At 40.0% G+C, this 21,247-nt stretch overlaps 1 protein-coding gene across 15 annotated transcripts in view; it reads right to left on the bottom strand.

The window, feature by feature from the left end:
- The window catches only part of LOC141409515 (thymosin beta-4-like), a 211,121-nt gene extending 191,149 nt beyond the window's left edge, over positions 1-19,972 (bottom strand). For 7 of the 15 annotated variants that reach the window (XR_012430472.1, XR_012430476.1, XR_012430471.1 and 4 more), the window contains exon 1: positions 19,750-19,972. Coding sequence is in view for 2 of the 15 variants with exons in the window: in XM_074030513.1 (XP_073886614.1) it covers positions 17,832-17,866; positions 18,590-18,689 (135 nt within the window). In the remaining 13 variants the exon portion in view is untranslated. Of the gene's footprint in view, positions 1-5,155; positions 5,281-17,061; positions 17,867-18,589 lie in introns of those variants that run through there. The other 8 variants (XR_012430475.1, XR_012430487.1, XM_074030513.1 and 5 more) reach the window with 7 other exon arrangements.
- Between the last annotated feature and the right edge of the window lie 1,275 nt (positions 19,973-21,247).

Below are 21,247 nucleotides of genomic sequence, written 5' to 3'. Positions count from 1 at the left end.
GACTTGGCACTTACCTGGCCAAAAACAGGAGCTAGAGAAATATGAATATACCAAAGTTGTTTAGCCTCCAACTTAAATTACGTTAGTCAACTTTTAGATATTCATATGATCACTTTTCTTTTTAGATACTACATCAACTAGATTCAGGAAGATATCATTTGCAGTGCTTGTATTGGTTTAAAATATAAGATTTTAAGATCCTCTAACATTGTACTAAAAAATTTCAATAAAATCATTCTGACAGCTAAAAAAAAAAAAAAGGAATTTCAATCTGGGCTATAAAATAATGAGATCTGTTTTACAAACATTTTCTAAATTAGAGGATGAGTTGGAGAAGGCAGAGACTGAAGTCAGAGAGCTAAGTGTGATTGCTAAAGTCCAGAGAAAGTAAGAAAGAATGTGCACCAAGTAGTGGTACAGAAAAAGAAAGTGGCTAACCAATTGAATATGACCAGTGAAAGAGAAGAATCAATGATAAATTTTTTATCTTTGGGTAACCCTCTGAGCTGTGGTGTCTTAATTAAGATTGGAAATGAAGCAAGAGAGAAGGAAAACATTCATGGCAGGATGCTATTTTCAAAGTTCCCATGGAAGGCCAAGGAAAAATATCTGATGTGTTACAGAATATAGAAGTTCAGATTCATCAAGATGTCTGGGCTACAGATAGAGGCTGAAGAATCAGCAAGTTGAGGTGGTGGTTGAAGATATGGAGAGAATTAATGAATTAGGTGAACCAGGAGAAAATCCACTCAGAGAATTCAACAGAATAATAATAATCAGAGAAATCAGAGAAAAGGCAAAAATGTGATGGGAGAGAAGAATTTAGAAGGTTAGTGTTGTCAAAAGCTACAAAGAGGTCAAGTAAAGGAAGAAATTATGATGAGGAGAAACAAGATGTTGTTGCTCAAATAAAAGCTATGATAAGTGGAAAATTTTTAATTTACAGGTTGTACATATTTGTTTTAACTGTTACAGTAAACCCCTATGTTAGGGCCATCAATTCTCCCACTGTGCAAGTGACAAAAGTGTAGCCCATAAATGTTATGAAGATTATATTGCACAACTATTAGGGGCTTATGAAAAACAATTGATAAGTTGAGTGGTAGAAAGTATATCATTTATTTGTTGTCACTTGGAAGCCAAATGAAAACATTAAAAACAGGCTCTTAGAGCAGATTCAGGATTGTGTGTGAAGGATGACGTCTTCACGGAACAAGAAGGGGAGAATTTAAAAATAAACTTAAGCGATTGATTAGAAGTTAAAGCTGGGCAGGAAAAGAAAATGTAATGAGAGCAGTACAGAAAATGTAATAAGAAAGAAGTTGGGGAATGAAGTTTTGACAAGCATGACTCCGACTCACAGTCAAAGAGACATTTTACATCACAGACAGTTTCTCTTTCTCTCTCTTTCCTTTCCTTCTCCTCCATGTATCTCTCTCTCTCTCTGACAGGAACACACACACATACAGAACTGAACACAAGCGTGATTAACTAATATGTACCACAAAGGAAAATCTAATAATTTGTATTATATTTCTTTTCAGTGATTTATTTTGTTTGGGATTTTTTTTAATTTTAAAAAAGCAGTTAGCAAGATATAACTTACATACTGTATAATTTGACCATTCAAGTGCACAATTCAATGGTTCTAAGCATTTTCAGAGTTGTGCCCCCATCACCACCATCAATTTAAGACCTATTTCATTATCCCCCCACCAAACTGATCCCTTTAGCTTTCATCTCTGCTCCTCCCAGCTGACCACAGAGTCCTGCCAAAACACACAAATTCCATCAAACTTTTTTCTTAACAAGCCCTTGCAATTGCTTCATATCTTCCCCTTAAAAATAGTAAACTAAAAATTATGTTATTTATCCTAACTGACCTGCCAAGCCTCATTTTGTGCTCACTTATCTTCATTGTAGCCCTCAAGAGCAATGTTCTTTCAGTTACTGAGAAACAAGCTTTTTGTGTCCTCAGTTGTGACCATGTTGTCTGCATGAACGCCTTGTTCAATATTAGTTTATCAACCGAATTGATTGATAAGAGCATGGTTCCTTTAAATGATGCAGAAGAGGGGAAGGGAAGTGCTTGATAGAGGAGGGTATGGGCCTGGATAAGGCTCCACCCTCACAGAACGAGGTGAGGACAGGCACTTCTGCCTTCCCGCCTAAATATTGCATTTTCCAAGACCACCCTGGCCTGTCATGCCCCCATCCTGGGCCTATAAATACAGGACACAGTAGCAATATGGAGGCAGAAGGAGCTGGAAATCATGAGAAACACATCAGCAGAAACAGACACCAGTGGCTCTTGCCCAGAGCACACTGGCAGAAGAGCATGCCAACAGGTACTGGCAGGCTGGCAGCCATGGACAAGCAGAACAATGCACAATTTGGCTGGGTCAGTGGGAGAAGATCCCAGGACCCCTACCTGCCTGACAGGAGAAAACCATTTCCTTTCTGTCTCCCCTATCTGCTGAGAGCTACCTCCATGCAATAAAACCTTGCACTCATTCTCCAAGCCCCCATGTGATCCAATTCTTCCAATACACCAAGGCAAGAAACTCCGGGATACAGAAAGCCCTCTGTCATTGCAACAAGGTACAGGGTCTAATTGAGCTGATTACATGCCGCCTGTAGAAGGCAAACTAAAAGAGCACCCTATAACACACACCCACTGGGACTTCAGGAGCTGTAAACATTCACCCCCAAACACTGCCAGCAGGTCAGAGACCCACAGCCTGCCCGTGTGTATGCTCCCCTGGTGGTTTGAGCAGAACAGTGGGTACTGAAGAAGTGAGCCACACCCCCAGCACATGCCCTGCAGTGGGGAAATGGGAGCCTTTCCTGTTTCACTATTTCACAACCCTTTTTTAACTAATATTCCACGTCCCTAGAAAAGCCATTTCTAACCTACTTCCCATCTCAATAAGACTCCCTTATTGTACTTTCTCATATCATCTTGTGTAATTTTCATTGCGGTAAAGTACATATAAAATTTGTTATTGTAAACCATTTTATAATGTATCATTCAGTGGCTTAACTTCAAACTATTGTACAGCCTTCACTAGTCCATCTCCAGAATGTTTTATGTTTCCATATAAAACTACTCATGTATATAGTAACTCCCCATTACTTCTCACCCATCCTAACCTTTGATAACAACATGCTTCTATGTATTTGACTACTCTAGGAACATCATATAAATGGAATCACATAATATGTTTCTTTGCATGCTGGCCTATTTTACAGAGCATAATATCTGAAGGTTTGTCCATGTTGCAGTATGTTTCAGAAGTTTTTTAAAGGCTAACAATGGCCGGGCGTGGTGGCTCAAGCCTGTAATCCCAGCACTTTGGGAGGCCGAGACGGGCGGATCACGAGGTCAGGAGATCGAGACCATCCTGGCTAACACGGTGAAACCCCATCTCTACTAAAAAAATAAATAAATACAAAAAACTAGCCGGGCGAGGTGGCGGGCGCCTGTAGTCCCAGCTACTCGGGAGGCTGAGGCAGGAGAATGGTCTAAACCCAGGAGGCAGAGCTTGCAGTGAGCTGAGATCCGGCCACTGCACCCCAGCCTGGGTGACAGAGCAAGACTCTGTCTCAAAAAAAAAAAAAAAAAAAGAAAGGCTAACAATATTCCATTGTATGGATAGACCGTATTTCTTTGACTCATCTATTGATGGGCATTTAGGTTTCCATCTTTTGGCTGTTGTTAATTGTGCTATGAACATACATGCACAAATATCTGTTTAAGCCCCTGATTTCAATGATTTTGTGTGTATGCTTGGAAACAAAATTATTGGATCATATCATAACTTAATGTTTACCATTCTGAGAAACTGTTATACTGTATTCCATTGTATTCATAAATCACATTTTCTTTATATATTTATCTACTGATACTTAGGTTTCTAAATCTTGGTTATTAAGAATAATGCTGCAATGAATATTAAGAGTGAAGATACCTCTGTGATGTACTGGAGTTGTTTCTTTTTGGTATATATCTAGTAGTGGGACTGTTGGACTACACAGTAGTTCAATTTTAGGTTTTTGAGGAACTCCCATGCTGTCTTCCATAATGGCTCTACTAACTTACATTCACACCAACAGTGTGCAAGGGTTGTCTTTTCTTCACATTCTAGTTAGCATTATCAATTTTTCTTTTTAATGATAGGCATTCTAACAGGTAGGGGTTAATATATCATTGTGGTTTTCATTTGTATTTCTCTGATGATTAGTGATGTTTAGCAAGTTCTCATTTACCTGTTGGCTAAACTGGCACTGGTTTTTAAAATTTTCTTACTCAGACTGTTCATTGTTACTATACAAAAACATTATTTATACATCTTTTATTTATTTATTTTTTGGAGACAGAGTCTTGCTGTGTCACCGAGGCTGCAGTGCAGTGGCTATATCTTGGCTCATTGCAGCCTCTGCCTCCTGGGCTCAAATGATCCTCTCAGCTCAGACTTCCAGGTATTTGGGACCACAGGCACATATCACCACATCCAACTAATTTTTGTGTTGTTTGTAGAGATGGTATTTTGTCATTTGGCCCAGTATGAAAATTTAGTCCATTTTCATATTGCTATAAAGAACATCCGAGATAGGGTAATTTATTAAGCAAAAAGGTTTAATTGACTCAGTTCCACATGGCTGGGGAGGCCTCAGTAAACTTACAATCATGGCAGAAGGCAAAGGGGAAGCAAGGACCTTTTTCATATGGTGGCAGAAGAGATATATGCAAACTGGAAATGTCAGATACTTATAAAAAGCATCAGATCTTTTGAGAACTCACTATCACAAAAGCAGCATGGGAGAAACCACCCCAATGATCCAATCACCTCCCTCTCTTGATACGTGAGGATTACAAATTGAGATGAAATTTGGGGGGAGACACAAAGCCAAGCCATATCACTTAGGATGGTCTTCAATTGCTGAACTCAAGCCATCCACCCACCTCTGCCTCCCAAAGTGCTGAGATTACAGGCATGAGCCACCACACCCAAAAGAAACTAATTGTGTATACTAACTCTGTATTCTGTAAATTTGATAAATTGTTTAGTTCTGACATTTTAGGGAGTGGAATCTTTATACAGGGATTTCTACCTTAAGATTATGTTGTTTATGAAAAAAGAGTTTTACTTACTTCTTCATTTCTTACTTGAATGACAATTTCCTTTTCTTGACTAATTGCTCTAGCTAGAAATTCCAGTACTCATATTATGTTGAATGGAAGTGACAAAAGCAGAATTCCTTGTCTCATTGTTTATCCTAGAAGAAAAGGTTTCAGTCTTTCATTATTGAGAATAATGTTAGTTATAGGATTTGTATATATGACCTTCATTATGTTGAGACAGTTCTCTTTTGTTCCAAATTTATAGTATGTTTTAGTCCTGAAAGGGTGCTGAATTCTCTAAAATCATTTTTCTGCATCAACTGAAACAATCACAAAGGAATAATTTTTTCTTTTCACTCTACTAATTTTTGGTATATTGAACCATCCTTCTTTTCCAAGAATAAAACCTAGTTGTTTGTGCTGGGATTTAATGTGATAGTAAATGTGATTTGCCAACATTTTCTTGAGGGTTTCTGCAACAATCCTTACCAAAAATATTGGCTTGTAGTTTTCTCATAGTATCTTGGTCTGGACTTAGTATAAGGGTAACATTACCTCATAATGTGAATTTGAAAGTCTTCCTTTTTTAATTTTTGGAAGCATTTCAAAAAGATTGATGTTAATATTATTTTAAATATTTGGTAGAATTTGTCAGTGAAGCGCTTTGTTCCCAAACTTGTGGCCATGTATGCACATATGCATGTGCTTTTGTTTATTGACTCAATCTCCTTACTAATTATAGGTATATTCAGAGTTTCTATTTCTTTAGGAATTATTCTTGGTAACATGTATGTTTCTAGGAATTTGTCCATTTCTTCTGGGTTACCCAATTTGTGTGGATATAATTGTGTATAGCATTGTTTTATAATCTTTTCTTTCTATAAAATTGGTAGTAATGTCCTGTTTTCATTTGAGTTTTCTCTTCTTTTTTCTTAGACAATCCAGATAATGATTTTTCAACTTTTAAAAACTTTTTGAAGAAATATTTCATTTATTTTCTCTGTGGATTTTTTACTCTCTATTTTATTTATCATTGCACTAATTATATTTTTGTTTTTAATGCTTACAAGAACCAACTAACTGATTTCCTGACACTGTAAAGAAGCATGGGAGCAAGATGGCCGAATAGGAACAGCTCCAATCTCCAACTCCCAGCGCGAGCGACACAGAAGACCGGTGATTTCTGCATTTTTAACTGAGGTACTGGGTTCATCTCACTAGGGAGTGCCGGACAATTGGTGCTGGTCAGCTGCTGCAGCCCCACCAGCGAGAGCTGAAGCAGGGCGAGGCATCACCTCACCTGGGAAGCACGAGGGGAAAGGGAATCCCTTTTCCTAGCCAGGGGAACTGAGACACACAACACCTGGAATTTGGGTAACTCCCACTGCGCTTTAAGCAAACAGGCACACCAGGAGATTATATCCCACACCTGGCCGGGAGGGTCCCACGCCCACGGAGCCTCCCTCATTGCTAGCACAGCAGTCTGCGATCTCGTGGCTAGGCACCAGCCAGGCTGGGGGAGGGGCGCCCGCCATTGCTGAGGCTTAAGTAGGTAAACAAAGCCACTGGGAAGCTCGAAGTGGGTGGAGCTCACAGCAGCTCAAGGAAACCTGCCTGTCTCTGTAGACTCCACCTCTGGGGACAGGGCACAGTAAACAACAACAAAAGCAGCAGAAACCTCTGCAGATGCAAACGACTCTGTCTGACAGCTTTGAAGAGAGCAGTGGATCTCCCAACACAGAGACTGAGATCTGAGAAGGGACAGACTGCCTGCTCAAGTGGGTCCCTGCCCCCTGAGTAGCCTAACTGGGAGACATCCCCCACTAAGGGCAGGCTGACACCACACACATCACAGGCTGGAGTACACCCCAGAGAGGAAGCCTCCAAAGCAAGAATCAGACAGGTACACTCGCTGTTCAGCAATATTCTATCTTCTGCAGCCTCTGCTGCTGACACCCAGGCAAACAGGCTCTGGAGTGGACCTCAAGCAATCTCCAACAGACCTACAGCTGAGGGTCCTGACTGTTAGAAGGAAAACTATCAAACAGGAAGGACACCTACACCAAAACCCCATCAGTACGTCACCATCATCATCAAAGACCAGAAGTAGATAAAACCACAAAGATGGGGAAAAAGCATGGCAGGAAAGCTGGAAATTCAAAAAATAAGAGCGCATCTCCCCCGGCAAAGGAGCGCAGCTCATCGCCAGCAATGGATCAAAGCTTGACGGAGAATGACTTTGACCAGATGAGAGAAGAAGGCTTCAGTCCATCAAACTTCTCAGAGCTAAAGAAGGAATTACGTACCCAGCGCAAAGAAACTAAAAATCTTGAAAAAAAGTGGAAGAATTGATGGCTAGAGTAATTAATGCAGAGAAGGTCATAAACGAAATGAAAGAGATGAAAACCATGACACGAGAAATACGTGACAAATGCACAAGCTTCAGTAACCGACTCGATCAACTGGAAGAGAGAGTATCAGCGATTGAGGATCAAATGAACGAAATGAAGCAAGAAGAGAAACCAAAAGAAAAAAGCAGAAAAAGAAATGAACAAAGCCTGCAAGAAGTATGGGATTATGTAAAAAGACCAAATCTACGTCTGATTGGGGTGCCTGAAAGTGAGGGGGAAAATGGAACCAAGTTGGAAAACACTCTTCAGGATATCATCCAGGAGAACTTCCCCAACCTAGTAGGGCAGGCCAACATTAAAATCCAGGAAATACAGAGAACGCCACAAAGATACTCCTCGAGAAGAGCAACTCCAAGACACATAATTGCCAGATTCACCAAAGTTGAAATGAAGGAAAAAATCTTAAGGGCAGCCAGAGAGAAAGGTCGGGTTACCCACAAAGGGAAGCCCATCAGACTAACAGCAGATCTCTCGGCAGAAACTCTGCAAGCCAGAAGAGAGTGGGGGCCAATATTCAACATTCTTAAAGAAAAGAATTTTAAACCCAGAATTTCATATCCAGCCAAACTAAGTTTCATAAGTGAAGGAGAAATAAAATCCTTTACAGATAAGCAAATGCTTAGAGATTTTGTCACCACTAGGCCTGCCTTACAAGAGACCCTGAAGGAAGCACTAAACGTGGAAAGGAACAACCGGTACCAGCCATTGCAAAAACATGCCAAAATGTAAAGACCATTGAGGCTAGGAAGAAACTGCATCAACTAATAAGCAAAATGACCAGTTAATATCATAATGGCAGGATCAAGTTCACACATAACAATCTTAACCTTAAATGTAAATGGACTAAATGCTCCAATTAAAAGACACAGACTGGCAAACTGGATAAAGAGTCAAGACCCATCAGTCTGCTGTATTCAGGAGACCCATCTCACACGCAGAGACATACATACGCTCAAAATAAAGGGATGGAGGAAGATTTACCAAGCAAATGGAGAACAAAAAAAAGCAGGGGTTGCAATACTAGTCTCTGATAAAACAGACTTTAAACCATCAAAGATCAAAAGAGACAAAGAAGGCCATTATATAATGGTAAAAGGATCAATTCAACAGGAAGAGCTAACTATCCTAAATATATATGCACCCAATACAGGAGCACCCAGATTCATAAAACAAGTCCTTAGAGACTTACAAAGAGACTTAGACTCCCATACAATAATAATGGGAGACTTCAACACTCCACTGTCAACATTAGACAGATCAACGAGACACAAAGTTAACAAGGATATCCAGGAACTGAACTCATCTCTGCAGCAAGCAGACCTAAAAGACATCTATAGAACTCTCCACCCCAAATGAACAGAATATACATTCTTCTCAGCACCACATCGCACTTATTCCAAAATTGACCACATAATTGGAAGTAAAGCACTCCTCAGCAAATGTACAAGAACAGAAATTGTAACAAACTGTCTCTCAGAGCACAGTGCAATCAAACTAGAACTCAGGACTAAGAAACTCAATCAAAACCACTCAACTACATGGAAACTGAACAACCTGCTCCTGAATGACTACTGGGTACATAATGAAATGAAGGCAGAAATAAAGATTTTCTTTGAAACCAATGAGAACAAAGATACAACATACCAGAATCTCTGGGACACATTTAAAGCAGTGTGTAGAGGGAAATTTATAGCACTGAATGCCCACAAGAGAAAGCACGAAAGATCTAAAATTGACACTCTAACATCACAATTAAAAGAACTAGAGAAGCAAGGGCAAACGCATTCAAAAGCTAGCGGAAGGCAAGAAATAACTAAGATCAAAGCAGAACTGAAGGAGATAGAGACACAAAAAACCCTCCAAAAAATCAATGAATCCAGGAGTTGGTTTTTTGAAACGGTCAACAAAATTGACAGACCGCTAGCAAGACTAATAAAGAAGAAAAGAGAGAAGAATCAAATAGACGCAATAAAAAATGATAAAGGGGATATCACCACCGACCCCACAGAAATACAAACTACCATCAGACAATACTATAAACACCTCTACACAAATAAACTAGAAAATCTAGAAGAAATGGATAATTTCCTGGACACTTACACTCTTCCAACACTAAACCAGGAAGAAGTTGAATCCCTGAATAAACCAATAGCAGGCTCTGAAATTGAGGCAATAATTAATAGCCTACCAACCAAAAAAAGTCCAGGACCAGATGGATTCACAGCTGAATTCTACCAGAGGTACAAGGAGGAGCTGGTACCATTCCTTCTGAAACTATTCCAGTCAATAGAAAAAGAGGGAATTCCCCCTAACTCATTTTATGAGGCCAACATCATCCTGATACCAAAGCCTGGCAGAGACACAACAAAAAAAGAGAATTTTAGACCAATATCCCTGATGAACATCGATGCAAAAATCCTCAGTAAAACACTGGCAAACCGGATTCAGCAGCACATCAAAAAGCTTATCCACCATGATCAAGTGGGCTTCAACCCTGGGATGCAAGACTGGTTCAACATTGGCAAATCAATAAACATAATCCAGCATATAAACAGAACCAAAGTCAAGAACCACATGATTATCTCAATAGACGCAGAAAAGGCTTTTGACAAAATTCAACAGCCCTTCGTGCTAAAAATGCTCAATAAATTCGGTATTGATGGAACGTATCTCAAAATAATAAGAGCTATTTATGACAAACCCACAGCCAATATCATACTGAATGGGCAAAAATTGGAAAAATTCCCTTTGAAAACTGGCACAAGACAGGGATGCCCTCTCTCACCACTCCTATTCAACATAGTGTTGGAAGTTCTGGCTAGGGCAATCAGGCAAGAGAAAGAAATCAAGGGTATTCAGTTAGGAAAAGAAGAAGTTAAATTGTCCCTGTTTGCAGATGACATGATTGTATATTTACAAAATCCCATTGTCTCAGCCCAAAATCTCCTTAAGGTGATAAGCAACTTCAGCAAAGTCTCAGGATACAAAATTAATGTGCAAAAATCACAAGCATTCGTATACACACCAGTAACAGACAAACAGAGAGCCAAATCATGAATGAACTTCCATTCACAATTGCCTCAAAGAGAATAAAATATCTAGGAATCCAACTTACAAGGAATGTAAAGGACCTCTTCAAGGAGAACTACAAGCCACTGCTCAGTGAAATAGAAGAGGACACAAACAAATGGAAGAACATACCATGCTCATGGATAGGAAGAATCAATATCGTGAAAATGGCCATACTGCCCAACGTTATTTATAGATTCAATGCCATCCCCATCAAGCTACCAATGACTTTCTTCACAGAATTGGAAAAAACTGCTTTAAAGTTCATATGGAACCAAAAAAGACCCTGCATTGCCAAGACAATCCTAAGTTAAAAGAACAAAGCTGGAGGCATCACGCTACCTGACTTCAAACTATACTACAAGGCTACAGTAACCAAAACAGCATGGTACTGGTACCAAAACAGAGATATAGACCAATGGAACAGAACAGAGTCCTCAGAAATAATACCACACATCTACAGCCATCTGATTTTTGACAAACCTGAGAGAAACAAGAAATGGGGAAAGGATTCCCTATTTAATAAATGGTGCTGGGAAAATTGGCTAGCCATAAGTAGAAAGCTGAAACTGGATCCTTTCCTTACTCTTTATACGAAAATTAATTCAAGATGGATTAGAGACTTAAATGTTAGACCTAATACCATAAAAATCCTAGAGGAAAACCTAGGTAGTACCATTCAGGACATAGGTATGGGCAAAGACTTCATGTCTAAAACACCGAAAGCAATGGCAGCAAAAGCCAAAGTTGACAAATGGGATCTAATTAAACTAAAGAGCTTCTGCACAGCAAAAGAAACTACCATCAGAGTGAACAGGCAACCTCCAGAATGGGAGAAAATTTTTTCAATCTACTCATCTGACAAAGGGCTAATATCCAGAACCTACAAAGAACTCAAACAAATTTACAAGAAAAAAACAAACAACCCCATCAAAAAGTGGGCAAAGGATATGAACAGACATTTCTCAAAAGAAGACATTCATACAGCCAACAGACACATGAAAAAATCCTCATCATCACTGGCCATCAGAGAAATGCAAATCAAAACCACAATGAGATACCATCTCACACCAGTTAGAATGGCGATCATTAAAAAGTCAGGAAACAATAGGTGCTGGAGAGGATGTGGAAAAATAGGAACACTTTTACACTGTTGGTGGGATTGTAAACTAGTTCAACCATTATGGAAAACAGTATGGCGATTCCTCAAGGATCTAGAACTAGATGTACCATATGACCCAGCCATCTCATTACTGGGTATATACCCAAAGGATTATAAATCATGCTGCTATAAAGACACATGCTCACGTATGTTTATTGCGGCACTATTCACAATAGCAAAGACTTGGAATCAACCCAGATGTCCATCAGTGACAGACTGGATTAAGAAAATGTGGCACATATACACCATGGAATACTATGCAGCCATAAAAAAGGATGAGTTTGTGTCCTTTGTAGGGACATGGATGCAGCTGGAAACCATCATTCTTAGCAAACTATCACAAGAACAGAAAACCAAACACCGCATGTTCTCACTCATAGGTGGGAACTGAACAATGAGATCACTTGGACTCGGGAAGGGGAACATCACACACTGGGGCCTATCATGGGGACAGGGGAGAGGGGAGGGATTGCATTGGGAGTTATACCTGATGTAAATGACGAGTTGATGGGTGCTGACGAGTTGATGGGTGCAGCACAGCAACATGGCACAAGTATACATATGTAACAAACCTGCACGTTATGCACATGTACCCTAGAACTTAAAGTATAATAATAATAAAAAATAAATAAATAAATAAATAAAATAAAATAAAACTGAAAAAAAATAATAAATACATAGTATGCTGTATTGGGATAAGTTCTGTAGAGAACAATTAGGATAAATCTCAGTTGGTCACGTTGTATATACTTTTTTATTTGTTTTTTATTTGTTACTGAATTTAGTCTGCTAGTATTTTATTAAGGCATTTTGTATCTATATTCATAATGGATATTGGTCTGTAGTTTTTTGTATTTTGATGTTTTTATCTGGTTTTGTTATTAGAGTAATACTAGCCTCATAAAATGAGTTGGGAAACATTAAAAAAAAAAAAAAAAAAAGCATGACCTGTTGTTTGAAAACTATGCTTTGGATATGGCTGAAACTGTCATAACAATGGGATGGGGCAGTAAGTTTTATAATTGTCTAATTCAGCCAACACTTTGCCTTGGCTACCTCATCCTTCTTTCCTTAGGTAAGTGCAGGCCTCCATAGTTATCATTCACCTGGTTCTATGATACAAAACCCAAAATCACCCTCACACCCTAATCAAACTTCATTGGATATACTTAGCCTGCAAAGATGATAATGAACCAAAATTGGTAAAGCTAAATACTTGGATTCTGCTCATTACTAGATATCAGTATCTAGGAGAGAAACAGGGCCAAAATAAACAACAGCTATTTCAAAGAAATATGGCCAAAAATGTGGAGTTACTTTTTTTGGAGATGGTTATAAATGTGTGAGTTAGATTCAACTGGATTTACCTCTTTCTTTCATTTGAAGAATTAATTCTTTGAAACCTGGTTGAAGATTTAAATGAATTCACTCTGGTGTTGAGAAACTTCATGACCTATACCAGAAAAAAAGTCCTAATAGGATCAAGGCCCATACACTACATGCCAATATGATTTTTCTGTTTTTCTTTTTTCTTTTTCTTTTTTTTTTTTTTTTTTTGAGACAGAGTCTCACTCCATCACCAGGCTGGAGTATGCAATGGTGCAATCTTGGCTCACTGCAACCTCCACCTCCCGAGTTCAAGTAAGTCTCCTGCCTCAGCCTCCTGAGTAGCTGAGACTACAGGCATGTTCCACCACAACCAGCTAGTTTTTGTATTTTCAGTCGAGACGGGGTTTCACCATATTGGTCAGGATGGGCTCAATCTCGTGTGTCCACCTCAGCCTCCCAAAGTGCTGGGATTATAGGCCTGGGCCACCATGCCCAGAAAATACGTTTGTTATTAATGCATGAATGTATTCATGCATCTCTTTTTGTAACACTGAGCTTCTAAAGAGGAACCTTAATGGAACTTTAGAGAACTACCTTAGGCTTACTTGGTGCTTTAAGAATTTATGTTTGCATATAAGAGTTTGGATTCCTTGTTCAAATGATCAATAATCCTTAAAATGATGAATTCAGGGTTGCATTACAACCCTTTCTTCAAATAATCCAGTTTATATTCTTCTTTAACCCATTAATTTTTTTTCTAACTTTTTGGACTTGCCGTCACAGTATATCTTCCTTTTATTAAAGTATACATTTATTTTACCAGAAGGTCTTTCACACTTTTCTTAAGGACATTTCAAGTGTTTTATTCTATGGTTACCCATTTTATTTACCTCCATAATCACAGCAAACATACAACTGACTCCAAACCTTCGATGTTATCTCCAATGTCTCATCTTTTGTGTGTAGTCACTTAGGGATCCTATTAAGTTTTTCCACATCATCTCTTATATGGAGCAACTTTCTGATTAATATGCAAAACTTTAATTTTTCCTTCCTTTTACAAATCTACATTTTTAGTAAAATGTTCCCACCAATTTACCATTTCAATCACCAGAAAACTGTGCTTCATCTAGAAGATATATTGATTTCAAATTGACAATACAGTTGCTGATAGGCGTTTAATGTACAGATATAGTCTAGGAAACTGTATACCTCAATTATTCTGCCTATACATATATATATAGTTTAATAATTTGAAATCTATTTACTATTCCATGTTATTTATCTCCATGATAGCAAACATACAACTGATTTCAAACCATTGATGTTATTTCTGAGGTGTTTATCGGTGTTATTTCCACATCTGTATTAAAATTGTTAGCAGTGGCCATGAAAAGTATACTGTGTATGTGTTACAGCCTGTCTTACTGAAATGTGAACTAAGAAATACTAATAAAGAATATATTACCACTTTATATTGTTATTATAAGAGGGTACTAATCTGCTTGTTTAATGACAAGTATGAATAGTTTCTTCCTTGCCCTTCTTTCTTTTAACCTCATTTTTAAACAGAAAGAGTATACCAGCTACCTCATGTGGATTTTACTTTTGTTATCTTCCAATTTCCTAAGAATAACTTTCAAATTTCTTAGCCAGGGCAGGGACATAACCTTCACAGTATAGTTCTCATTTATCTCCCGGCCCAATGTCTTATAAAACTGAATCTCAATGTGCAGTTGTTGGGTAATGGGCAGCTACACAACTCATGCTGTGTATAGTTAGTTATTCATATACACAAGTCTGTCTTTCCTGTTTGACCAAGACTAGGCTCAAGTCTTGTTCATCTTTCTATTCCTGGCAACTGGAAAAAAGCAAGGCACACAGTACGTGCTTAATGTTTCTTGAGTAAATAGTGACTTTTTCCATCCTCTAACCAAGTCATTATTTTAGGTTAAAATCACCAGATAGCACTATATGCATTGTATATTGGAATAATTAATTATAATATTAATAATGAATTACATGATATAGTGATATCTTGTTAATACATATGTAAACAATAAGAACTATTACATATTATATACTGTGTAATATATTACTATTAACCATTATAAATATTATATTTTCATGAAATATTTTCATTTCTAAATTGGGACATTATCATGAGGTGTTCATGTAGCTAAAGGATATCAGCAACTTAAAAGCTCAATATGGTAATGAAGGAAGACATAATTTCCTGTTTGATAATAACGTGACAGGAATAGCTCTAAATGCCTTCGGTGGATCACAAACCTAACTTGTTCCTCTAGCCAAGGTTCAAAACTGTAAAACCCTACAAAAAGTGACCAAATTATCCATGTGGGTTCATTAATTTTCTAAGTTCTACAGAGGACTTTAACATGTGAGTTACTGTTTTTGCCCACAAGAATTCTACAAGACTAACACAAGAATGGTAAGAATTTACAAGGAAAGTGTTCTTCAAAAAAAATACAACATCTATATAACAAAGTCTTAGTAAGAGATTTTAAAATGGCATCCATCCATTCCGCTCACTTCTAGATCAGGAGCATTCCTTAGAAGAAGTTCTCAGAAGATATCAGACAATAGTTATGCCCAATTTGTGTATGCTCATAAAATATTTTACTGCAGTGCAAGTCATCAGTTGGTTTCCACCAGAATTCACTGACCATTGAGCTTTGGAGGAATCCAGGCATAATAATTTTAGTTACCTTTATAAAAACATTCAACTGGGTGCCATGACTTGAGCCTGTAATCCCAGCACTTTGGGAGGCCAAGGCGGGTGGATCACCTGAAATCAATATTGTTCAAGACCAGCCTGGCCAACACAGCGAAATCCCATCTCTACTAAGACTACAAAAATTAGCTGTGCATAGTGGCGAGCACTTGTAGTTCCAGCTACGCAGGAGGTTGAAGCAAGAGAATAGCTTGAACAGGGAGACAGAGTTTGCAATGAGCCAAGATCATGCCACTGCACTCCAGCCTGGGTGACAGAGACTCCATCTCAGAAAAATAAACAAATAAAAGAAATATAAAAACATTCATAATCAGATTTAGAGGAAAAAGACATCTTCTAGATGATGAAGGATGCACAAGGGCTGATACTATCTTTTAAGTTAAGTCTGTATTTCTTGTGGCATATAAAAATATCTGGCATGGGCTAGGCACAGTGGCTCATGCCTGTAATCCCGCACTTTGGGAGGCCATGGCAGGCAGATCACCTGAGGTCAGGAGTTCAAGCCAGTCTAGCCAAGGTAGTGAAACCCTATCTCTACTAAAAATACAAAAATTAGCCCAGCATGGTGGTGCAGCCTGTAATCCCGGTGACTCAGGAGGCTGAGGCAGGCGAATCGCTTGAACTGGGAGGCAGAGGTTGCAGTGAGCCGAGATCGCACCACTACACTCTAGCCCAAGTGACAAAGCAAAACTCAAAAACACAAAAACAAACAAACAAAAATCTGTCATGTTGGAGGCACTCAATAAATACTGGCCGAATGAACTAATGATATAATGCTCTGGATTAAAAATATATAATAATACATAATTGACTATACGTGTTGATTCAAATCAGCACAATCAAAAACAGTGGCAAATTACTGTGTAAATACATTTTAAAAATATATTTAATATTGTACTATTTGATATGATATGCGTGTGTTCAAAGGGACCTCTAAAGAAGCATATTTAATAACTCTCCATCAACTACGGGGGCAAAGTGTATATTAAACCCTCGTGTATGTCCATTACTATGCGAGGCACTTTGGGAAATGGAAGAGTATACAGAGTGCATGCACACAATGAATGTTGCATGCATGAACCCTGCCCACTGAAGTCTCAGAAGCCAGGAATAGGGATAGCCCAAGCATGACAAATGTGACTACAGATAAAATGTTATGTAAGAATCTAAGGAAAATATAAACCAAGTAAATAGAGGTCATAGAAGCATATTTCTTCTTAGCTTACTTTATTGCACATTTATATCTTAGGTTTATAATTAAGTCCCTTCTCATTACATGCAAAAATGGAACTGAACTCCACATTAGTGCTTATTTGTTTTCAGATTACAGTACAAGCCAATTTTGAAAACATAATCTAAAGGTAATCTCAACCAACCAAAAAAAATCGTATCTCAATTAGCCAGAATAAAGAAGTTATTTTACATAGCTAGGTAAAACATATTTCATACTGTAACACAATTTATTCAAATCACCAGATGCTAGTCAGTTATTGTTTGCCTGTGAGGCCAAGGGGCAGGCCACTTTGCAAAGGTTTAAATGGTGAATAAAACACCCTTTCCAATCAACAAGCAATCTCACCAGCAATAGTTTAAAACTGTTTTTTTTTTTAAATAAAAACTGTGCATTCCAAAAATTAAAATCTTTCAAACAACAACAAAAATGGCACTCTGATTAAACTTCATTTTAGATCCTGTAGGGCACTTTGGCCCAACTTGGTTTTACTCTAGATTTCACTGCCATCCCACTCCGCTAAGTCTTGCACCAACATCCGAGCTATTTTCCTTCCCTGCCAGCCAGACAGGGGATGGCAGAAGCAGGTGGCCTTCATTGTCAGCAGGTCTTCGATGTCAAAAGGGTAGCACAGTCCTTTCAAACTCATCCAACGTGTTTGCATCTAACCAAGTTAAACAACTAAAAGAAGTAAAATAAGAAAGCAATGCTTGTAGAATGTACAGTGAATACTGGCGGCATATGCCTGTTTAAGACTCGCCTGCTTGCTTCTCCTGTTCGATCGCTGCGACCAGAAAAAAAACAGAAAAGGAAAAAGATGGAGTGGGATGATTAAGGGGTTTCAGTACAGCCTAATATGGAATTAAAGGGCTTTCATTTGCAACATCTTTTCATATCCTAAACGTTCTGCAAGTGTACCTAGGTAGGCACGTCATAATCAAATAAAAAATGTTTACTGTTTTAAATAACGGTACATTTTCAGTGATAAATGTGTTTGTATATTATAGCGTATTAAATATTGCATTACTAAATTAATGACCCCTGTGTTCATGAAATCTTCCCCCTTAAGGTTCGCCCTATTGTTTTGTTTGTTTTTGTTTGGTTGAGATGGAGTCTAGCTCTGTCACCCACACTATAGTGCAGTGACAGGATCTGGGCTCACTGCAGCCTCCCGTCCCAGGTTCAAGCAATGCTTCTGCCTCAGCCTCCCAAGTAGCTGAGATTACAGGCGGTCTCCAGGAAGCCCAGTCAATTTTGTATTTTTTGGACAGACGGGTTTCCAACTCCTGACCTAAGGTGATCCCCCGCCTCGGTCTTCGGAGGTGTTAGGGTTACTGCACTAAGAACGATCTGATTTTTAATTACCTTTTGCAAGCCACATTCAACTATAGGTCGCCTGCGCGCACTCCCCCGCCTCCCGAAATTTTCCCGCTGCAGCTCCCAGTCTCCCTCCCACCGGCCGCTCCCATTCCAGCCTTTGTAAAGATGGGGGAAGGAGAGGGCTTACTTTCTTTGGAAGGTAGTGGATTTTTCTCATGCGTTTCTGTCTTCTTTAGTTTCCACTTATCGAATCTCTCGATCACAGCCATATCAGGTTTGTCAGACATGGCTAAGGAGGAAGTGGTAAGGCGCAATCCAAATACAGCGTGAGTAAGAGCCGCCTGTTCGGGTCTCTGGACTGGAAACTGTACTTCTGCCTTCCGACCCTCAGCCTGAAAGCTCTCCTCACCTTCCTTCCGCTGCCCTTCCGCGCTCACTAGCTTCCTCTTTCTACAGAAAAAGAGGCGACACCTTTCCTCCAATATTTCAAAACCGGGGGACCAAAGAGGGCGGATCCCTCTCAAAGTGGAATGTTCTGGAATAAAGGAAATTGACCACTGCGAATTGTTAATTACAGTGTTTAAAATTAAAGGCTGCTTGGTCCAGGAGAGAATGGGAAAGCCACTTCCGCGTTCCAGTGGGAAAAAATCGGGCAAGAATTCCTAAAATGGAGCCCAGCTCGCAAAAGCGTTTCCATTTTCTAGCGGCGGTCTTTCTGCAAAGAAGGAAGGCCAGGTCCTGCACCGGCTTTCTAGTCCTCTCACACAGGCGGAGGCTGCAGCTGGAGCTTAGACAACCGTTCTATCCGCTTCCTAGCCGGCGCCACATTGCAGCACAGCACACAAAGCGCGGCGGGAAAGCCAGTCCCGCCTGCACTCTCGGCAATTCGGCATCCCTGGCACACATGTGTCTGCAAGAAGGGCTGTGAAAATGTCACAGCACAGCCCCGCCGCCTCCAGGCTGCACAGATGCAGCCCGCACAGCCCTCTGAGGCTGGGAGATGCCTCGGGCTCGGGAGATGAGCCTCAGAACGAAGGATCTGTCTGTTCGCCCGAATCTCACCCTCCAAAACTACAAGGCCTTTGCGGGCCAACAGTAAGACATTTTAACACTATCCCTCCGAGCGGCACGGCAAAATGCCAGTTTTTTTATTTTGTTCTTAAATTATCGATTTCCCCATCGCATTACCCAGCATCTAGGATGTTTCGCATCCCGGCAGCCTTCCCGGGGAGAACCACTGGGCTCGGCTTTAGGGGATGGCTTTACAGGGACGCGGATAATGAAGGGGCCAACGCGGCAGGATGGGGACCGCAGTAGGAGTAAGGAGGCAGGGGCTCTGGGACTCACCGGAGCCAGGAGCGTGAGGGACCGAAATCTAGTCAGCGCAGTGTCCACCGCCGAGTTGCCAGGACGAGGTGGGCGAGCGCTGTTTTATGAGCCCTCCTACGTAAATGAAGTGATGTCACCCACAGGCCCTCTTAAGTCTTTGGCTCCACGTCTTGGGAGGGCCTCTGAAGGCTGCCGGGCGTTTGGGGAGCCATCCCGAGTCCACCATTGCCCCCTAACCACAACAATGACGAAAGAGAAAATGAGCAAAACACCGTCCAACACTGCCTTCAAAACGCATTTTCCCGTTTTACAAGAGGAGCGCAAAAATTGGTCTTGCGTACTGGTGTATACTAATTAAGGGTCGGGGTGATACCTAGGGTAACAGGCATTGTTTTGCTGAGAAATTGGCTTTATCTAGTGCAGACTTACGCACGCAAAGTCGCGGTGTCCCTCCCTGGAGGGCCTGGCCCGCTGCAGGGATGTTATTCCTGTGACTCAGCTTTCAGACCAGTGGAGGCCTATACGCCGCATTTCGGACCTCTTTGTCTCCCTTGCTAGCGTTCCTCTTGGCTTTGGCAGAACGTAAAGCAACCCTCAGTGATTTTAAAAGAGAAACTTCCAGCACTGTAACATCCATATTGTTTCATCAGCATAATCTTTGTGGGCACTCGACTCAACAGTAATATTTGCTGGATGTAATGTGTCTGGAGTTTATAGCTCCCTCTTAGCAAAATAAGTCAAGTTCAAGCTCTGCCATTGACTTACTGCCTGACAATGAGGAAGTTCTTCACCTTCTTTTTTATTTTAATAGATTATCAAAGTGATTGCTAAGGAGGCCTGTGTTGAATTCCAAAGACTATAGTCCCATTATCTCTAACATCACAAGATAAAATTCAAAAATCAAATACATTTTTCAAGGGAGCGCTTCCAGCACTAGGACATCTCCAAAGTGCAACTGCATCTGGAAATATAAAAGATTTGGGTAGAGGGAAAAGCTTTTCAAAATGACACCTGACTACGTGAATTCCAGTGACCCACTTGCTAATGAAAATTATTACAAATACCATGTCCTGCACCTGCAAATGGCATGTGAAAGGAAGAAGATCTGCCGGTTAAAAAGAGGCCTAATTGTGATTATTTCTGAGACAAGGTAGTGTGTAAAATATTTCTTCTCCTTTTGCTGTAACCTGAGCAAATGTTTTTTAGAAATCCGTTGCTAATTATTTTCATGGCACAGGTTTATGTGTCGCTGGGGATTTGAGTCACAGACTTCCCCGTTTCTTCATTTACTTGACTTCCTTTTTCCTGGGGAGGAAGCAGGTAGGGGTGAGCAGGAGCAGGTGCCATCTGGTTCCCTAGGTAACACTCTTCTGGTTGGATGCCTTCCTGCCCCCCGAAATGGGGCACTGGACCTGTTCGTGCATGCACCGAATGTCACCTGTCTAGTAACAGTCCCCCTTCCCTGTTCCATGTTGGGAGTCCACTTCATCACTGAAACAGAAAAGATCTTGCAGGG

This window comes from Macaca fascicularis, chromosome Y (genome assembly GCF_037993035.2).
Source record: "Macaca fascicularis isolate 582-1 chromosome Y, T2T-MFA8v1.1".
Taxonomy (NCBI): domain Eukaryota; kingdom Metazoa; phylum Chordata; class Mammalia; order Primates; family Cercopithecidae; genus Macaca; species Macaca fascicularis.
This window is presented reverse-complemented; position numbering and strand designations above follow the sequence as displayed.